The following is an 18,142-nucleotide window of genomic DNA, read 5'->3' on the forward strand; positions in this document are numbered from 1 at the left end:
TGTCTTCGTAGGACTGTGATTTAGGGCTTTCTTGGGGAAGTTGTGTGGATAGAGAAGCTCGACAGGGCTGTGTGGTACATTTTGTGTGCCTGGAACTGTTTCGGGGAAATTTTCATTGAACCATCCTTCTCGTAGGTCACGGAGTAGTCATGCATAGATACATAACTTAGAGAAGAGCGCCAAGACCAATCATATTCCGTGGGATAGATAAAGGTTTATCTAATCGTTAACCTCCCGTGGCCCGATACATTATATTCTTCCATTGAGACCATGGATGAGATCACCGTTGCACATAATCACAGCTGCAAGCAATAATCAGTGAACTTGCAACCTCAATTGGCTCAAACCTGTGATGCAGGTTATCCCGCATGTCACTTTAAGGCCCACAGTCAATGTTTGCTCTAATCTGATCTACCGGACCAAAAATCCACAATTCTGTAATGATGATTCATTGATGAAAGGGGGCGTTTTAGCCTAATAGCCTAGGTAGTTTGACCAATGCATGGGGGTTGGGTGGGAGCTTATAGGACCATAGACGGTCGTTGTTAATAGTCCCATAGTGGATGGTCATTCATTCATTCTTTACTCGAGCATTCACAGATCGGAATGTAATGCACAGTCACTCCAGCGCGGAAGACGGGAGAACTGTTGCACAAACGAAGGTCGTCCTACTGAAATGAAAGGGAACTAGTCGAGTCCACGTGACACGAAGTGAAACATCGGCTGGTTTGATTGGCTGAACCCCATGGACTTTGACTCGCCCTCAAAAAAGGACCCAAGAAACAAATCTAAATTGTTATTTGGAATCACTTTTTCATTCCGAGTACGGGCTACACCGTTGAACGAGTTGCAGTGGAGACGTTATGATGGAGTCTGGAGGGAAATCAAGCAAGGATAAAGTTGTGGCTGTTGTAGGGGGTGGTTTGGTAAGAGGAAAAGAAAACAGTTACGTAGGCATAGGCCCTACTCTACTGTGTACAACCGGAGTTGGCGTAGAGCAGGCTATAGTATGTAGGTTATACAAAGTAATATTGAACGATATTTTAAAATCGGTGTTATTTATATGCACAGCCTTTTATAAATATATCAACTGGTTGAGAGACATTTTATTAAAGGCTTTTATTGCAAAAAAAGTTTTTAAAAAAAGAAAGTGTTCTCTGAAGTGTAATATAATTGTTCTGTAACTGCACAATGTCATTTTTAAAATCCCATTGCTGCTGTCATTATTTTTAGGTTGGAGCTCTGAATGCCTGTTATTTTGCCAGAAGAGGATTTCAGGTGGAGGTATTTGAGTCACGTGATGGTAGGCCTAACTTACATATCAATCTTCCATAACAACACCCAATACCAATGCATTGTATTTGTCACATTGAAATATGATAGATCCCAGGAAGAATAGCTGCTGCTTTGTTAAAGCTAATGGGGATCTAAATAAAAACAAGCAAACAAACCCCGATTTTTTAATTCAAACTGATAAAGGCAAAGATTCAAATATGCATGCATTCTAACTTGTGCTTTATTTGTGGTCAGATATCCGTGAAGCCAAAATCGTGCGGGGACGGAGCATTAACCTGGCCCTGTCCCACCGCGGGCGCCAGGCCCTCAGCCGAGTGGGGATGGAGGAGAAGGTATGGACGACACTGCCGTGGTGTTGGATACGTCAAGAACAGTCGACCACAATGCAACCAAACACAACACACCCACAACCAACGTACACACATTTACAGGGCCACAAGGCTCAACCAAAATAAAATGCCTTTCTTTTAAACATATCCTAAATTGAGATTAGATGCATACTTTATTCATCCCTGTGGGGGAATTTGGTTTTATCCCCAGCAAATAAAGGGCACGTGTAATAGCAATTAGGCACAAATAATCACTCTGTGATTAAATCGGTGACGCCTCATAAATATTTGGCTCACAAATTGCATCATTACATAGCTGTCCATTCATACACGGGATTGTGTTTTCCCCCAGATTGTCTCCAAGGGGATACCAATGCATTCCAGAATGATCCACTCTCTGAATGGGAAGCAGTCGCCTATTCCCTATGGCAAGAAAGGCCAGGTAACGGTTTGTGTAATGTGTCGTAATGCTGGTCTTGTATGCTCTGGTTATTCCATGCACAACATGTGCGCAGCTTCCCCCAACCCAAGGCTCGAATCAGCCTGGCTCAGGAATGGTGAGGCTGCTTAGACCGGCCATCAACCACACACTCTCTCCTTTTCACACAATATGTTAATCTGCAGTGGCTTACGCTGACTACCTTTGATATTATATCTATGTTAACTCTGGGGAAACATTTTTATTTTTTAAATATTTTTATAGTTTGTATTACTTGATAAATGAATGGCATTTGAATCGAAGGTGAGAAGGACGGTATCAGGTGGCTGAAGTGGTTTGTTTATCTGAGAGGAGCCAAGAGCCACCAGTTCCCCCTGGTGCTATCCATCTCTAGTCGTTCTGAAAACCCCATCACAGTTCTGTGTGTGTGTGTGTGTGTGTGTGTGTGTGTGTGTGTGTGTGTGTGTGTGTGTGTGTGTGTGTGTGTGTGTGTGTGTGTGTGTGTGTGTGTGTGTGTGTGTGTGTGTGTGTGTGTGTGTGTACTGGGAAATGCACTTTCCCTAATGGCTTTTGATGGCTAATGGTTTCCTTTTACTTCAGTACATACTGTCGGTTGACCGGGCCAACCTGAACAAAGAGCTGCTAACGGGTAAGGCCAGTGAAACGGTTAGTCTCTGATAACTCTAGTTATAAACCTAGAATGCCAAGTTGACCAACACATTTTAATGTTTATCCATATAGTATTAGAATTGTGTGCTGCAATTGCAAACAATGTGCACAATATTCCAGTTCTGCATTACAAAAGTGCATTGGATATAAACTGCACTACAATAAGTATAAAAAAATTTTTAGAGGCTTTTATCCAAATTATCAAAATAAGTATGCTATCTTGCTCAAGGGAATTCAGAATTTAAACCAGAACCTTTCGCTGTTAAGACTCGCTCTGCTAGCGAGTCAAACACGCTAGCACAAGACTCCAGTGCTTTTCAAAAAACGGTTATGCATAGGTGAGCTTGTTTACGGCATGGCCTATGTACCCACCGGAGGATAGGGAAGGGAACTAGGGAATTACTTTGGTCAATCATCTGACAGAACCAATATTGACCGTTTTGGGGGGTTGCCCCAAGCAGAACGGGAACACCCAGCGATTTAATTAGTCGACTCCTCTCTGAATTCCCACTGATGGTTAGAAACCTTTATGTTGAGGTATAAGGTCTGAGAGGGTTAGTTATGCATCGGGTTATTAATGGCGCTGTGTGACCTTTATTACTTTGTAAATGTATTGTTGATTGGAACGCAACTTTTAGAACTTTAGTTATTTTTTAATTGTGTATTTTGTTTTATTCTAACTACCATGCGACCAAAGGGTCTAGTGGAAGGGTCTTCCAGGGATCGAGTGGTCTTTGCTTTCAAAGGGAATGGGTGTACCTGTCTTTATTTTAATTCTGTACTGTGTTGCTCTACATTAAACGCTTCAACCGCTGCTTGTACGTCTCTGTTTCTATGACCAAAGAGGCAGAGAGATATCCCAACGCCAAGATGAACTTTGACCACAAACTGCAGGACTGGAGCCCTGACACAGGGCTGATGACCTTCCTCAGGTGAATAGTTCTCCCTTGCTCTTACACACACACACACGCACGCACGCACAATCAATAATCTATTAACTTCAACCTGATGACAATGATGGCAGATGGAATGCAATCTCCAACTCTGGTCTCCAACGCTGGTCTGCTCTCAGTTAGGAAGAGCACATTCAATCTTATAATATGTTGAGGCAGGCGAGTAACCATCATCAATAACACCCGTGAGATTGATTGATTATCGATTGCGATGGATTAGTTGTGGTCACCCGTCTGTCGATCGGCCCCGAAGGAAAATCGTACGATACGCGATGTCGCATAGTGTATATACAAAGCTGGCTGTGGTCCCCGACCCATGTGCTGTTGTTGTGGCTGGAGGGCAGGCCCGACGGCAGCACGCAGTCGCTGCAGGCCGACCTGATCGTGGGCTGCGACGGCGCCTTCTCCACCATCCGCAAGCAGTTCCTCCGCCGGAGCCGCTTCAACTTCAGCCAGACCTACATCCCCCACGGGTACCTGGAGCTCACCATGCCGCCCGTCGCCGGAGAGGTGAACCCCCTCCCCCCTTCTCCCCCCTCACCCCCCAGACGTCCCCGCATTACCTGTGGGAGTTAGCTTCAATGGCCGACCTGCTCTTAAAATGGTCTGTTTCTGTACTCGCTGTAATCCACATTTTGCAGACGCCTCCGACAAAGGCAGCTTCAAAATGACTGAATGCTACGACATTGCATTCAGAGAACGTAATATTGTGTATGTGTGTTGTGTTTTTATTACGTAATATGCAATCTGTTCTGTTTCCCCCTGTATTCGTGTGATGTTTTATGGTTTTTTTCTTTCGCCCCCAGTTTGCAATGAAGCCAAATTATCTTCACATATGGCCCCGAAACACGTTCATGATGATTGCCCTGCCAAATCTGGTGAGTGTGAGCTTTGTTCTACAGCTGTTTTATTACAAGCTAGGCATTGATAGCATCTATGTAATATAAATGTGATAATAAATGTGTTAATTATTTAATGAAATGGTTGCGAAAAGGCTGAGGTCAACATGACTTGATTAAGTTAGTAACACACACAGGTAGCAATGTCAGCTCTATTAACCAGTTCAAACAGCAAGGAGACATAAAATATGAATCGAATATGAATATGATATATGATGTTATATGTATATTAGATACCGATGTGAACAGGAATTATAAATAAACGTGGCTGAGGATTTGACAGAAGCCTCCAATACTGAACTCGAAATAGGATCAGTGTCTCTCCAGGGAAATCAAATGATCTCAATGAATCTACTTGATGTGAACAACAAACCATCGGGTGACTCCCACAGTGTAATGAAATGAGGAGTATGTAACGTGGGGTTGACTCTCACCCCCCCCCCCCCCTCCCTTAGGTAAACAGGAGCTTAATCTAAATGTGAATCTGTGCCTCCTCATCTCTCTCATCTCTTCCAGACATGTTGATCTCCTTCATATAGTCTCCACCTCCACCCTTTGTCAGGCTTAGTTCCTCTCTCTCTGTTCCTCTTTCTGCTTTGCTCTCTGACTCACAGCCCACACGTTTGTGTTGATAGTAATGCACTTTTCAAGTGTGAGTTGCATTTTGTTTTGTTGCATGCAATATTGAAAGGAGGAATGGCGGTTTTAAAAAAACCAAAAAAAAAAACACAGTTGACTTATAGTTTTAACTCCAACATGAAATTGTTTTAACCCTTCATTCCAGGACAAGACATTCACCTGCACACTCTTCATGCCGTTTGACGAGTTTGAAAAAATCACCACAGGGGACGACGTGATGGAATTTTTCCTGGAATACTTTCCCGATGCCATCCCACTAATCGGAGTGTAAGTTACCTCCCTCCCTTCCCATCCTCCTTCCACCTAATTACGTAATGGACACCCGGGGGATTATTTCAAGGTCTATTTGCTTTTACTAATACTGTATAACCATCTTGTGACGACCAGTGCTGGAGGGGCAACAGGAGCAAAAACGAGATGGGATCCAAATGCAGACCACACTAGATTACTGATGCCGCTTCAGGCTGCGTACTTTGGGGATCGAACCAGGGACTGATTAAGCATTCAGCTCACCCAGCCAATCAATTCTGAATGTTTCCATTCACTTCTATTGCTTCCTGGTTTTTAATGTGTATGCTTTTGTATGTCTCGTAGAGAGGCACTTAAGACGGACTACTTCCGCCTGCCCGCCCAGGCCATGGTGTCCATAAAGTGTTCCCCCTATCACATCAACGACCGGTGCGTGCTCATGGGAGACTCTGCCCACGCCGTGGTTCCTTTCTACGGACAAGGGATGAACGCAGTGAGTGAACCCGAAGTAATGGGTGGGGAAGAAGGAAAGGCAGGGTCTTGGTCCACTGAACAAGTCCATGTACAGGAATGGATAAATGAAGGTCCATTTATTCCTCCCTACATCCATCCATCCATCAATCAATGTCCATAGATCGATCAAGGCACATTTGACATTGGAGAGAAATGTCCATTGAGGACGATAAAAGTCCATCCTTTATCAAAGCACATCCATAATGATTGGATCGACCTTATCTGTCCATCATGGCCATGTTTGTTTTGTGCCTGTTTTCCCTGCAGGGCTTTGAGGATTGCATTGTTTTCGATGAAATAATGGACCAGTGCAACGAGGACTTCAGTGAGTGGATTGTGAACGCAGTTGGGACGATGAAGGCCAACAGTTGATGCTGGTCCAATGTTGTTCTTTTTCCTTCCGGATTATAAAATAAGCCAAGAGCTCATTTTCCTCCACTGTTCCAGGTGCTGTTCTGCCCGAATACACCCGCGTTCGAGTACCTGACGACCACACTATTGCAGACCTGGCCATGTACAACTATGTCGAGGTACTGCACCTGTTTGAGCTATTATTAGAGAATATTCTCATGCCAGATATTGCCTTAACTAGACAGAGATAAAAGATCAAATCATCTTGTTAATGGAATGGAGGCTTAGGCTGTCATCCGTATCTGCTTAAGATGAACCTTGCCTGAACTGCAAAACAGCTTTTGGGGTGAAATGATTGTGAAGCATATTGACGTAACCACCATTGCAGTATCTGCAAGTGACAACCCCCATCCCTAATGGTAGAGACAATATCCGAGGCGTCTTTAAAGAAGGCGTCTTGATTCCCCTGGTTCGTGGCTGTCACTGACGGTCAGCTATTGACGAATGATTCCAATTCCACTGTCATATAAGGCCTTGGGAAGAAAGTCTTGTACAAGGAAACTAGAACGAAGACGTCAACACCTTGTATTAAACGTGACAGCTGGAGTCTCTTGCTCAGCACCTTAAGCGTCTCTCTCTCGCGCGAGTGTGCTGATGAAGAGTTGTTGACATTCTCAGCACTCTTAAATGTGTCTCTGGCTGGAACCCCGGTTATCTCCTCACACGATCAGCTCCTCACTTTAGGGACTTGTTTGTTTGATGGTTAGAACTAACGTAGCTTTCCTTTTGTTGTTCCTCAGATGAGAGCGCACGTCAACTCCAAGTGGTTCCTCTTCCGGAAAAAGGTTGACGACATCCTCCACTTTCTCCTGCCCAAGACGATAGTCCCCTTGTACACAATGGCAAGTGTCGCCGTTGAGCAAACCTCGGAAACGATCGGTTGCATGTTCATTACTGTTCGAAAATCCGGAACCGTGTTTGACCTTTTGACTGTCTTTGTGCAGGTCACCTTCACCAGAATCAGATACCACGAGGCCTTGCAGCGCTGGCATTGGCAGAACAAGGTGAGGTTACACTTCTCTACCAGAGAGAGTATGATGCTCTGGTTATTCTCCTGGTACCATCGTGCCTTTCAACGGCTTTTTTTTATCATATTGCATTGCACACATTCTTTATAGCTTTAGGAAAGGTCATTCTTTTTCTATTTGGCTGTTGGACTGACGTTATTCTGTTGGTACAAACGTCGTGCTATCCTTTTCTCATTTGAAATTGATCCTCAATGATCTGAAAACAAATACTGGGACAAAAAATGGGGACAGATTTATGATGCATCTTCAGCCTAGATTTAATTGAATAAATGCACGATTTTATTTCTGGAAAGATGAATAACAATAATAATACAATTATTTAATAATTGACTGCACATGAAACTCACCTGTTGAATATATTTTCCCCAGGTGATCAATCAAGGCCTGCTGGTTTGTGCTACTGGGGCGGTTCTAGGAGGCTCATACCTGATAGCTAAACACCCTCCGAAAATACAGAGCATCCCTATTGAGAAAGTGTGGGACAGACTGCTAAGCCTGAAAGTCTGAGTAAAAATGAACCTTTCCGCTATCGGAAACCCAGAGTTCAGAGGTCATGCTCAGAATCTGTCTGATTTATGTGTCACCCTGTTAATTGTTGCTTTTAGTCACTTTGATGTTTTCTTGAATAAATCAATTGTTTTGCCTCTTTGATGCTCTTTAACATTTTTGGCCACAATCATATGAGTTTAGGAGTTTCTCACTATTTATCTCAAAGATTAACATTGCATCCACTTCAGTCATTGTTTTTCTTTTTCGCCGACTTCTCTTCAAATCCCCTCCACTTGTATTAGTGTGGGGGAGGTCCAAAGGCCCCCTGATGGATTCACACTAAATAAGGTTATTATTGGCGATGGAAATCCATCCATCAAGTCTATATATATCTGGCAGGCGTCCGGGGAGTGTAGATGGGATTTCGTTTGTCTTGGGAGCAGTTTCATTTTATTTCCTGGCCTCCTAATTAAAGTCTCAGCCGCCTCACATAAAATTAAATCAGATGTCCAAAATTAATTCGTTCAACCCTGATAATAGAGATAAAATCTGATGAAAATCACACACAAACACCTGCAGGTTTAGCCTAAAATAGTATCTCTTTATTGAACCTGTAAACGCACACAAAAAAGCAAACAACGGAGAGAGAGAGGGAGTGAGCTATGTCCTATGACTAAGTGCTAAGACGTAGACCATTAACCCCAACACCACCAGCCTATGAACTGACGTGAAACACCACCAGCCTATGAACTGACGTGAAACACCACCAGCCTATGAACTGACGTGAAACACCACCAGCCTATGAACTGATGTGTAACTCCACCAGCCTATGAACTGACGTGTAACCCCACCAGCCTATGAACTGATGTGTAACTCCACCAGCCTATGAATGAACTGACGTGTTAGGCGCCACAGTCACAGGCAGCAACCCCACAGCCCTCCAACCCACCATACAACTCAGCCGCTTGAACCAGGCTAAGGTAACTCACGTGACCAACTAAACCGATCTCAAAGGACCAGCATTTAAAAACATGAATAATATCCAAAACATGACGAGTAAAATTGCACCTGAATAATTACCCATTCCGGGTCTTATCTTACCTTCGTTACATTTTTATGACCCATTTGAAGTCTCTATGAAACACACAAGGGGAACCAGGTGTTGGTAGTTGTGGATCATCAGCCGGTTCCCTCCTGGAAGCGGTTCATGTACCGTGAGCTGGTCACCTGTACCACCAGGTCATCCGGACGGGCAGTGGAAGAGCCGTTCTGTCCCAGGTGGCCAGAGAACATCTGTTTCGGGTCGGTGTTTCCAAGGTGTATTTATACACACAGAAGAGCAGGACGGAGGACGGAGGACGGGGGACGGGGGACGGGGGGGGGTCGGGAGAGAACGGACTCCCCGTCCCCTGCATCACAACGGCCGCACCTGGATGACGTTGACCTCCGAGGGGACCCCGTCCGTCGTGGTCGTCCTGCCCGACGGGTTGAGGTCGTTGCTGCCGATGATGAAGACGATGGAGGAGGAGCTGAAGGTCACCCTCTTCTTGGGCCGGTCCCGGCCCACGCGGGACATGACGCTGGGCCTGAGCGGCCGCTGGACGGGGGCCAGCGGCCGCTCGTTGAGGGTCCGCTGGAGCCAGGAGACGCGCCAACACAGCAGCTGGAGGACGCTGCGTCGGAGCTGAGGGGGTCCGAGGGGAGAGGAAGAGGAGGAGGAGGAGCGTTTAACTACACCCTTGGAAGGATTATATTAATATTGCCTTTTATGCTATATGAATGAGATAAGTGTGGATTATTAATGAAGAAACGATTGTTAAAAAGATGGTCTGATGTTGTGTACCAGCAGTATGTGCTGCGTGTTCAAATGTGAAATTTGATAGAAAATGTTGAAAAGAAAGGAACGGATAAGTGTATCTACAAAGGGTAAAGGATTAGGGAAGCTAGGGGAAAGGTTTGCCCAAAATACGTGGCAAACCAAGTTCGGCTTGAAGACCATGAACACAGCAGAAGTTGGATATTGTTGAAGCCATGTCTGGGCTTTGTTTGATAAGAAGCCTGGCTATAGGAGCTTACGGGAGGAATCACACAGCGACAGAATAAGGACGGTGTGCCAAAGCTGGAAAAGCTCTGCAGACCAGCTAAGCTTTTGAATTACATTCTTAACATTCTAAATAAAGGTCTTCGACTTTATTATGCGGTTTCCTGAACTCTTTTCTTGTTTGAGTTTAAGCGTTTAGAGAAAAAGTTTAAGCAGAAGAGAAAACCAGGACGTCAGAGAGAAATATGAAGGTATTAAATGCAAGGCCACTTTAACAATGAACCATTGTGCCTTTTATGGCCTGTGATCCCATTTCTAGCTCTGAAAAGGTTATCGTCTTCTGGTATGTCCTTGCGGACTTCAGCACATGGCTCTAGTACACTGAGTGCTGATGGCGACAATCGTTTGCCCTTAAGAGTGTATATAGAGGACGTCTTTGAAAACAACCTTTAAAAAAGCCAATGGATCATCAAATATCTAGAGCTTACGTCAGCCTTCTCCTGCGACCCCATAAGCCCACAAGAGGAGCCCAAGTGGGGCCCCGACCCCCAGGTTTGGAACCACTGCACTAATCATATAGACTCAAACTATGCCTCATGGATGGCAGAGGAGATGCAAATAAATATGACAACATATCGGATGGAAATAGCGTGACGCACAATTAAGAATATATACTTTTAATAAAAAATAAATCAGTGATCTCACCTTTTTGCTCATCAGTACATATATGAGAGGGTTGTAGGCGGTGCTGGACTTGGCCAAGATGGAGGGAACGATGGCCATGAGGGGGGAGACGGCGCTGTGCCGGCCGAACGCCTCCATCATGGACACCACGGCGTAGGGCGTCCAGCACACCAGGAAGCTCAGGATCATCAGCAGGAACATGGCCGCCACCTTCTTCTCGTAGCGCAGGATCTTAACGACCTGCATCGTCTGCAGGTCCTCGATGGAGCGCAGCTGCGGAGGACGAGGGAGCGGGGGGAGAACAGGCGGCGTTAGGGCAACAGATCCCAGCGGTCCTTAGCCCTTCAGCCATCAGCGCCTCTCCCCCCCTCGCGGAGCGGGGGGGGGAGAGGTGGAGGGCGAGCGAGGGGCGGAGCTATAGCAGCGCTCCCGTGATCGGTGTGTGAGTCTGCATAACGAGACCCTCTGTCGGTGGTTCAACAGACCAGCAACAGACCCTGGACGACGAGGGGAGGAACTGACAGGACGTATGTTCATTGGTTGCATTGCAATAGTTTAATGCAATGTCATCATAAAAATCTAACACATTTTTTAACTACTTTGGTGTGATGTAAATTCAGCATTTTATCTTCCAAGTAGTAAAAATTAAAAAGTTACACACAATATTTTTTGCTTATTTTGGTTAGTTCAATATTCAAGACGTTTTCCAGACTCCCAATTGTGGTCATCCAAGTCCTTCGAAGCTGGAGAGCATAAAAGATGAAAGCCATGACTCAGCCTTGGATTCCCTCAGTCCACGGAGACAAGGGTGAGACAAACATTGAAGGATAAAGAGTGCTTCATCGCCCATCTCTCAGGCTCTGCAACAACATTCAAAGTAAATTCACACGTAGAGTCGTTTTTAGTGAGTTGTCAAGAGGAGGTGATATGTGAAATGGCAGCCATGCCATGGATGAATGGGAAAGAGTGGAAAATACATAGCAAAACCCATACAACAAACCCAATTCATGGGGCCTATTTAAAATGCAGAGATAGATATACAGATATAAATTCTTGTGTGCATTCTAAATCCTTGTTCATTGTCAGATCATAGCCTACTGGGACTAGTTGTTCCTGGAGCTTCTTTTAAGACCATGAAACAGATAAGCAAGCCTAGTACTCCCTGGTATAACAACTAGTTCCAACACAGTCCACTGTCAACTCTCTTCACTTAGTGTCTGCATTAATAAATTAAACCGACTGGGGAAAACATCTAAATATTCATAAATTCAAATGGTTGGAGTGAAGCTGATGAGTGGAGCAGAGAAGTAAATACAAAAAATGTAAGTACCAGAAACAGGATTGGTACAAATAAATGGATCAGTTGGGAAGAAATGCATGGTGTGTGTGTGTGTGTGTGTGTGTGTGTGTGTGTGTGTGTGTGTGTGTGTGTGTGTGTGTGTGTGTGTGTGTGTGTGTGTGTGTGTGTGTGTGTGTGCGCGTGTGTGTGTGTGTGTGTGTGTGTGTGTGTGTGTGTGATCCCCCTAGCTGACATACAGCAGACACAAAAAAGCCAGCTTAAAGTCTATGTGTAGATAGAACACATTAACATGTGTGGGTCTTTCTCTCTCACACACACACACACACACACACACACACACACACACACACACACACACACACACACACACACACACACACACACACACACACACACACACACACACACACACACACACACACACACACACACAGATCTGTCTGTAACACCCTGAACCGATCCCTTGAGGAATGGGATCAGTGACAAACTGGGTCTCATTAAGGAGGTTTTAACTAAAACCCGTCACTCTCATTAATCACAGTCTTGACGTCATGAGGTTCTTTGGAATCATTTCCTCCATTCCCTCAGAGCCCTGAATGTACAGCAGCACATTAGGGCAATCATGTTTAATGTAATGCACGTGTGAAAAAGGGGAAGGTGGAAGATAGATGAAACAGTGATCAAGACAAGGTGATCCTCTGCCAACTAGAAATATAAATGTTCATTATAATGCCTGCCTGTCTGAAATGTCTGCCTCTCTGATTGTCACTCAGTCTTTCCATCTAGGTTTCTATCTTGCCGTCTGTCGTTCTTTCTACAGTCACTCTTAGTTGTAAAGCATTCATTGCGTCTACACATGAGATAAATATTTATAGTTTTCTTTTGTCACAGACACATAGACACACAGCTACCAATATATGTGTCTGTGGTCAAAGAAAACTAAAATAAATATTTACATTCACTCCTGACCGATGACACGTTAGGACACAAGTACAGATGGATGCACTGAAGAACAGAACCCCCTGCCCCAGTGGTTCCCCCCCTCGTCTTGGTTCAGGACCCCACTTTGGGCCAACTGATTAATAGCAAGTGAGCAAACTAATGCTGATTGCAATTTTGATCAAGCTTGCCGGGACATTGATATTACTGGCAGGGGTTGCTTATGGGGTAAAAAACGTTTTGTGTGGAGGAAAACCCTCGTACTTCGTTTCATTTGCACAGAGAGTCTGGCCTCTCTCCATTGACAAACGTTCACTCACTTGAAGGCGGGTGTCTGTTGGAGTTTAAAACTATTGGATCTGCCCAGTGCCACTCTGGATCTGCCACGACCCATCGCTAACGTTTGACTACAACTCAAACTAGCGCACGATCTCAACGTCGTTGTTCTCAGCCACTCCATCTGTTCGCTGATTAGACCGACAAAATTTGGCCCGAGAAAACCCGCGGATATACCCCAAACCGAGACGTAGTACTGAAGGGAAATGAGAATTGAGATGAAGTACGTAGGCGGGCGGAGCCAGGCTGCCACTGCCGTACGTACACTGACACCTAAACCCCCGACCGGGTCAGACGCTGAGCGCAGAGGCCGTTCCTACCATGCGGACCATGTAGAGGATGTTCCCGTAGCAGTAGATCATGATGCCCACCGGCACGATGAAGCACGCCAGGAGGAAGAGGAGGATGAAGGAGGCGTCGTTGGGGTCCTTGGAGGACCAGTCCAGGGAGCAGCCCAGCCCGTGGACCTCCAGGGTGTAGCGGTTCCAGCCCAGCAGCGGAGCCCCCGTCCAGGCCAGCGAGTAGAGCCAGATGTGGCCGATGGCGCGCCACGCCCAGCGGAAGTCCACCACCTGCGCGTGCACCACCCGGATGTAGCGCTCGTAGGCCAGGGCCGACAGGGTCATGATGGAGACGATGCCTAACACACACACACACACACACACACACACACACACACACACACACACACACACACACACACACACACACACACACACACACACACACACACACACACACACAGACGTACATGCACACACATACATACACACACACACACACACACACACAGACAACGCCACCAATAACATTGAATTGGAGAGTGTGAATCCCGGTGATGCTTTTTCTTTATAGACATTTGGTAACTTACATACATTTCATTCAAGGAAAATGATGCACCAAAAGTGACATAAAAAGGAGCCTTGGTAACACTTTACAAAAGGGTACAATAATTTAACATTAATTTACTTTAGTTGATGCAGTAATAAGCATGAACTATCAATTCACCATCAGTTATTAACAGTTAACTAATGAAAAACCTGAACACCATTAAATAATGGTCTTCAGGTTTACTAATTGTTTTCATGTTAATGGTGTTTAATGATAACCAAGTTATTCATCATTGAATATGATTAGTAAACAACAAATCCCAGGATATTTAAGTTCCCTTTCAGTCACCATCATGGACTCAGTCAATCTCTAGACTACAATAAAAGAGGATGGCGGGAAGGTCCTTTATTGCCATTCGTACCCATCAGGTTGGCTCCGGAGCCGTGAGCCAGGACCAGCACATTGGAAACAACACAGAGGCGCACGTGTCAGAGGCCTGCGGCCGCTCACGCGGACCCCGCTAATTGGCCGAGTATTTACACCTTCAGCTCACAGTGGTGGAGGCGGCAGCTGGGTCGTATCTCTTTAAATGGGATACAGCAGCTAGGGTTAGTGAGTGAGTGTGTGTGTGTGTGTGTGTGTGTGTGTGTGTGTGTGTGTGTGTGTGTGTGTGTGTGTGTGTGTGTGTGTGTGTGTGTGTGTGTGTGTGTGTGTGTGTGTGTGTGTGTGTGTGTGTGTGTGTGTGTGTGTGTGTGTGTGTGTGCGCGCGTGTGTGTGTGTGTGTGTGTGTGTGTGTGCGCGCGTGCGGGCGTGTTATCCAACGGATGTGTTCATTCACTTGTCTTTCTCTTGAAGGTTCACATTGCCAACAGTTTTAACTCTGATGTGATTCATTCAGCCATACAGTGTTGTGGAAAGGGGTTGTATTTGGCTTTAGCACTATTTGTTAAACAAAAATAGCGAGGCATTAGAGTGCATCAAAAATGCAAATGCGTAAAACCAAACCCTCACGCAACATTTGGTTACTTAGGCCTACCACTCACAGAAATAGTGAATTCGAGATGACTTTATTGTTTACTGTGGATGTCTGATGAAGCCCCGAGAGAAAGCCTGGCCTGTATATTCCCCTTCACGCACCTCACTATGTCATTATCTCATTAGAATCCTCCCCTTGTGGCTCCTGCGCATCAGGCATAGGCCTATTAGCAGCAGGAGGACATTTCTCTGTCCAATGTCACTATGAAAGTCACCGTCACAAGAATACAACGGATTCATGCCCCATTCACCTCATTTTTAACACTCCAATTCACCTCCGAAAACGTCCTCCATCACAGTGTGACTTGTAGTCTAATTATAGGAAGAGCGGGGATGTAATGGGGAATTACTGCCGCCAACCCAAATTAGATAAGGAGAAAAACTAAATACAAAACAGCAAAAAAAAACATGGGAAATTAATTTAATTTTAATTGAAAAGGTTCAAGGGGTCCATGCAAACTAAACTGTGAGATATATTGAACCACAGCCTATGACAAAAAAAATGAAACACAATAATTAAAATACAGCTACCTCTACATCTAAAACGTCTAAAAAAGCATCCATTCAAGCCTTCGATTACTAATATGAATATTGTACATCCTCACCGAACAAGCTGTTGCTGAATCCGTCCCACGTGCATGTCGCCCTGCTCCAGATCCACCCGCCTTTAAGGCACGAAACAAACGTGAAGTTGATGCCGAAAACAGACACCAGTATGTCACTCACGCTGATGTTGACCAGCAGCAGATTCGTAGGCGTCCGTAGTCTCTTGAATCGATAGAAGAGCACGATCACTACGACGTTGTTGCAAAACCCAAACACTCCAATGCTGCCGACGGTCAAGGCGAGAAGTTTGTAGGTGCCAGCAGCAAACAAATGGTGGGCTGTTGTAGTACTCCCCTCACTACTTCCAGTTTGGTTGGCAGGATTCATTGCGTGGATAACTTCAGTGGCAGCATGATGGAGGAGAGTGGTGTGCGCACATACCGCGTAAAATGCCGCGAAGCCCCGTCTTGGTAAATTCCATCAGCCCAGCCGATCGAGTTCAAACCTGCGCGACTGATTTGGACAGAAACTGGGTCAGTTGTCCAACAGGAGTCCAGGGGGGGGAGAGCCGCGAGATGGGCGGGGGTTCTTTCCCTCATCAGCTCGTCAACAACATAAGTGAACAAAGTGTTGATGTCATTGCGCCGCAAGTGGATTGTTGGATGGACTGTGCGATTTGCAGAAGCACTCTGAAATGTCAGCACATATTTGCACTTTCATTCGGATGTGTGATTCATATCGACCCAATTAGATGGGACGCAGACCGTATTTTTATTAGAGTCAAAACCAGATGTAACCAAATACTAGACCATCCCAATGTAAATGAGCTTTGCATTTTGGTTTGTCATTCGAATTGGCTTCCATTCCTTGATGTCCTCCCAAGATCTTAAAACAATTATTTGTAGAATTGCCTGGCCATTGTCTCCCCCCCCCCCAACACAACTTCAGGTGCTCAGCAGAGACGTTTTTATATTAATAACCTAACCTGATCCACGATCATGTTAAAGATGCCTGACTCATTCGGCAAGTGTGTATGTGGCAGCTGTTTGTAATAATAGTTGATATTATTCATCTACTGCAGTTTCAGCATGAACCTTGCTTATATTCCCCCTGAAACTTTGCAGCTTCAGTATCTTCCAATCAGGGATTCAGGTCTACCAGGTAAGGAAAACAAAATAACATCGATCTGCGTCCTGTTCCTCACGTGCCAAGTGCACACTGCAGAGCCAAATGGGCGGAGCTTGACCTAGTCTAGCTCCACCTCTCTGGACCTAGTCCAGCTGATTGGCTCTTAATATGGCCAATAAACTCAGTTATGGTAAAAGGTAAGGTTTAGGGGGTTAAGGTTAGGTGTTAAGGTGAGGGTTAGGTTTAGGTGTTTAGGTTGGGGTGATGGTAAGTTAAGGGGTTAGGGTTATGGCTAGGTTTAGGTGGTTAGGTTGGGGTGATGGTTAGGTTAAGGGGTTAGGGTTATGGTTAGGTTTAGGGATTACGGTCATGGTAAGGGTGATGGTTCAACAAATCAGGTTTCCGGTACCGGTCGAGCACGGACACTCACACATGGGGTTTCCGTTGTTTTTGTGTTTTATCGTTCTTCCTACCTCCGTCACTCCAGGTGCATTTCCCTCGCACCAGAGGTGTGACCTGCCAGAGGTGTGACCTGCCAGAGGTGTGACACGCTATGGGGGTCTCCGGGGCTGCTGCTGGTGGAACCTGGGGGGGGGGGGGGGGGGGGGGCTGGACCTGGAGGTGGAGCTGGACTAGGCCGAGCTCCAGCCGTTGGCTCTGCAGAGAGGAGCCTCTCATTTCTTCAGGCTCTGGAGATCTTGAAGTCTGGCCTCCTAAGCTCCACTCCCACTCAGCCTTCTCTTCCATTATGCATAATGGGGGCACTTGAGCCTGTTTTTTAAATGCATGTTTTAGGTTCGAAGATCATTTGCTGGCAAAACGGGGGTTGAGAACTTCAAAGAAAGGTTGATAAAAAAACACTTCTTTGAAGTTCTAATTCTCATATTCCCTGGTCTTTCAATATTTTTTAATGAAATACCAAAAAAGTCTTGTTACTATTTTTTTTCTTTTTGTTTCGGGCTGGACCACATGTATGCCTTTTGAAAAACATGAAAAGTATGAAGTGTATTGTGTTCAATATTCATTATTTTATTAATTATCTTCCAATTCCCTTTGTCTTCAGATGTGTCAAGTCCTGGAGATCATTGGCCACAGTATGACCACTATAGAATTGAGTGATGATCATTGATGACTTCATCTTCTGATTAATGCTGACCTCGGTATTGCGCATGCTGTAGTGGGAAGACATGAACTTGTCTTTGCCAGTAAACAACTTGCTACATGAGGATGGGGCTAAACTCTAAATGCCTTATTGCTGTCAATATATGTATGTTCTACTTGTTTCATTGAAACCCTTCTTCCTGGTGTGTTGAGCATGTTTTGTTGTGGTCTGTTTGTCAGGTATATAAACAAAGGGTTAAACATTGGGCTGATGGTGGGGGTAAACT

At 45.2% G+C, this 18,142-nt stretch overlaps 2 protein-coding genes across 2 annotated transcripts; one reads left to right on the forward strand and one right to left on the reverse strand.

The window, feature by feature from the left end:
- Positions 1-696: 696 nt before the first annotated feature.
- Positions 697-8,074, forward strand: LOC132472990 (kynurenine 3-monooxygenase). Its single transcript, XM_060072898.1, has 15 exons — positions 697-926; positions 1,234-1,303; positions 1,531-1,628; positions 1,978-2,067; positions 2,665-2,713; positions 3,578-3,665; positions 4,031-4,196; positions 4,493-4,564; positions 5,370-5,491; positions 5,819-5,966; positions 6,254-6,311; positions 6,434-6,516; positions 7,138-7,239; positions 7,342-7,401; positions 7,795-8,074. The coding sequence occupies exons 1-15, from the start codon at positions 864-866 to the stop codon at positions 7,930-7,932; spliced, it is 1,407 nt and encodes a 468-aa protein (XP_059928881.1). The 5' UTR covers positions 697-863; the 3' UTR covers positions 7,933-8,074.
- A 416-nt stretch (positions 8,075-8,490) lies between these two features.
- Positions 8,491-16,267, reverse strand: opn3 (opsin 3). Its single transcript, XM_060072899.1, has 4 exons — positions 15,686-16,267; positions 13,535-13,854; positions 10,661-10,912; positions 8,491-9,598 (listed from the first exon to the last, which is right to left on the reverse strand). The coding sequence occupies exons 1-4, from the start codon at positions 16,011-16,013 to the stop codon at positions 9,329-9,331; spliced, it is 1,170 nt and encodes a 389-aa protein (XP_059928882.1). The 5' UTR covers positions 16,014-16,267; the 3' UTR covers positions 8,491-9,328.
- Between the last annotated feature and the right edge of the window lie 1,875 nt (positions 16,268-18,142).

The sequence above is a fragment of the Gadus macrocephalus genome, chromosome 15, assembly GCF_031168955.1.
Source record: "Gadus macrocephalus chromosome 15, ASM3116895v1".
Lineage (NCBI taxonomy): Eukaryota > Metazoa > Chordata > Actinopteri > Gadiformes > Gadidae > Gadus > Gadus macrocephalus.

Excerpts from the sequence above, each read along its gene's own strand:
- LOC132472990 (XM_060072898.1), top strand. The coding sequence starts at position 864 with ATGATGGAGTCTGGAGGGAAATCAAGCAAGGATAAAGTTGTGGCTGTT. Across the intron at positions 5,967-6,253 it reads ACGGACAAGGGATGAACGCA|GGCTTTGAGGATTGCATTGT; the intron begins GTGAGTGAACCC and ends TTTTCCCTGCAG. Across the intron at positions 7,402-7,794 it reads GCTGGCATTGGCAGAACAAG|GTGATCAATCAAGGCCTGCT; the intron begins GTGAGGTTACAC and ends TATTTTCCCCAG.
- opn3 (XM_060072899.1), bottom strand. The coding sequence starts at position 16,013 with ATGAATCCTGCCAACCAAACTGGAAGTAGTGAGGGGAGTACTACAACA. Across the intron at positions 13,855-15,685 it reads ATTCAGCAACAGCTTGTTCG|GCATCGTCTCCATCATGACC; the intron begins GTGAGGATGTAC and ends TGTGTGTGTTAG. Across the intron at positions 9,599-10,660 it reads ATGTACTGATGAGCAAAAAG|CTCCGACGCAGCGTCCTCCA; the intron begins GTGAGATCACTG and ends GGACCCCCTCAG.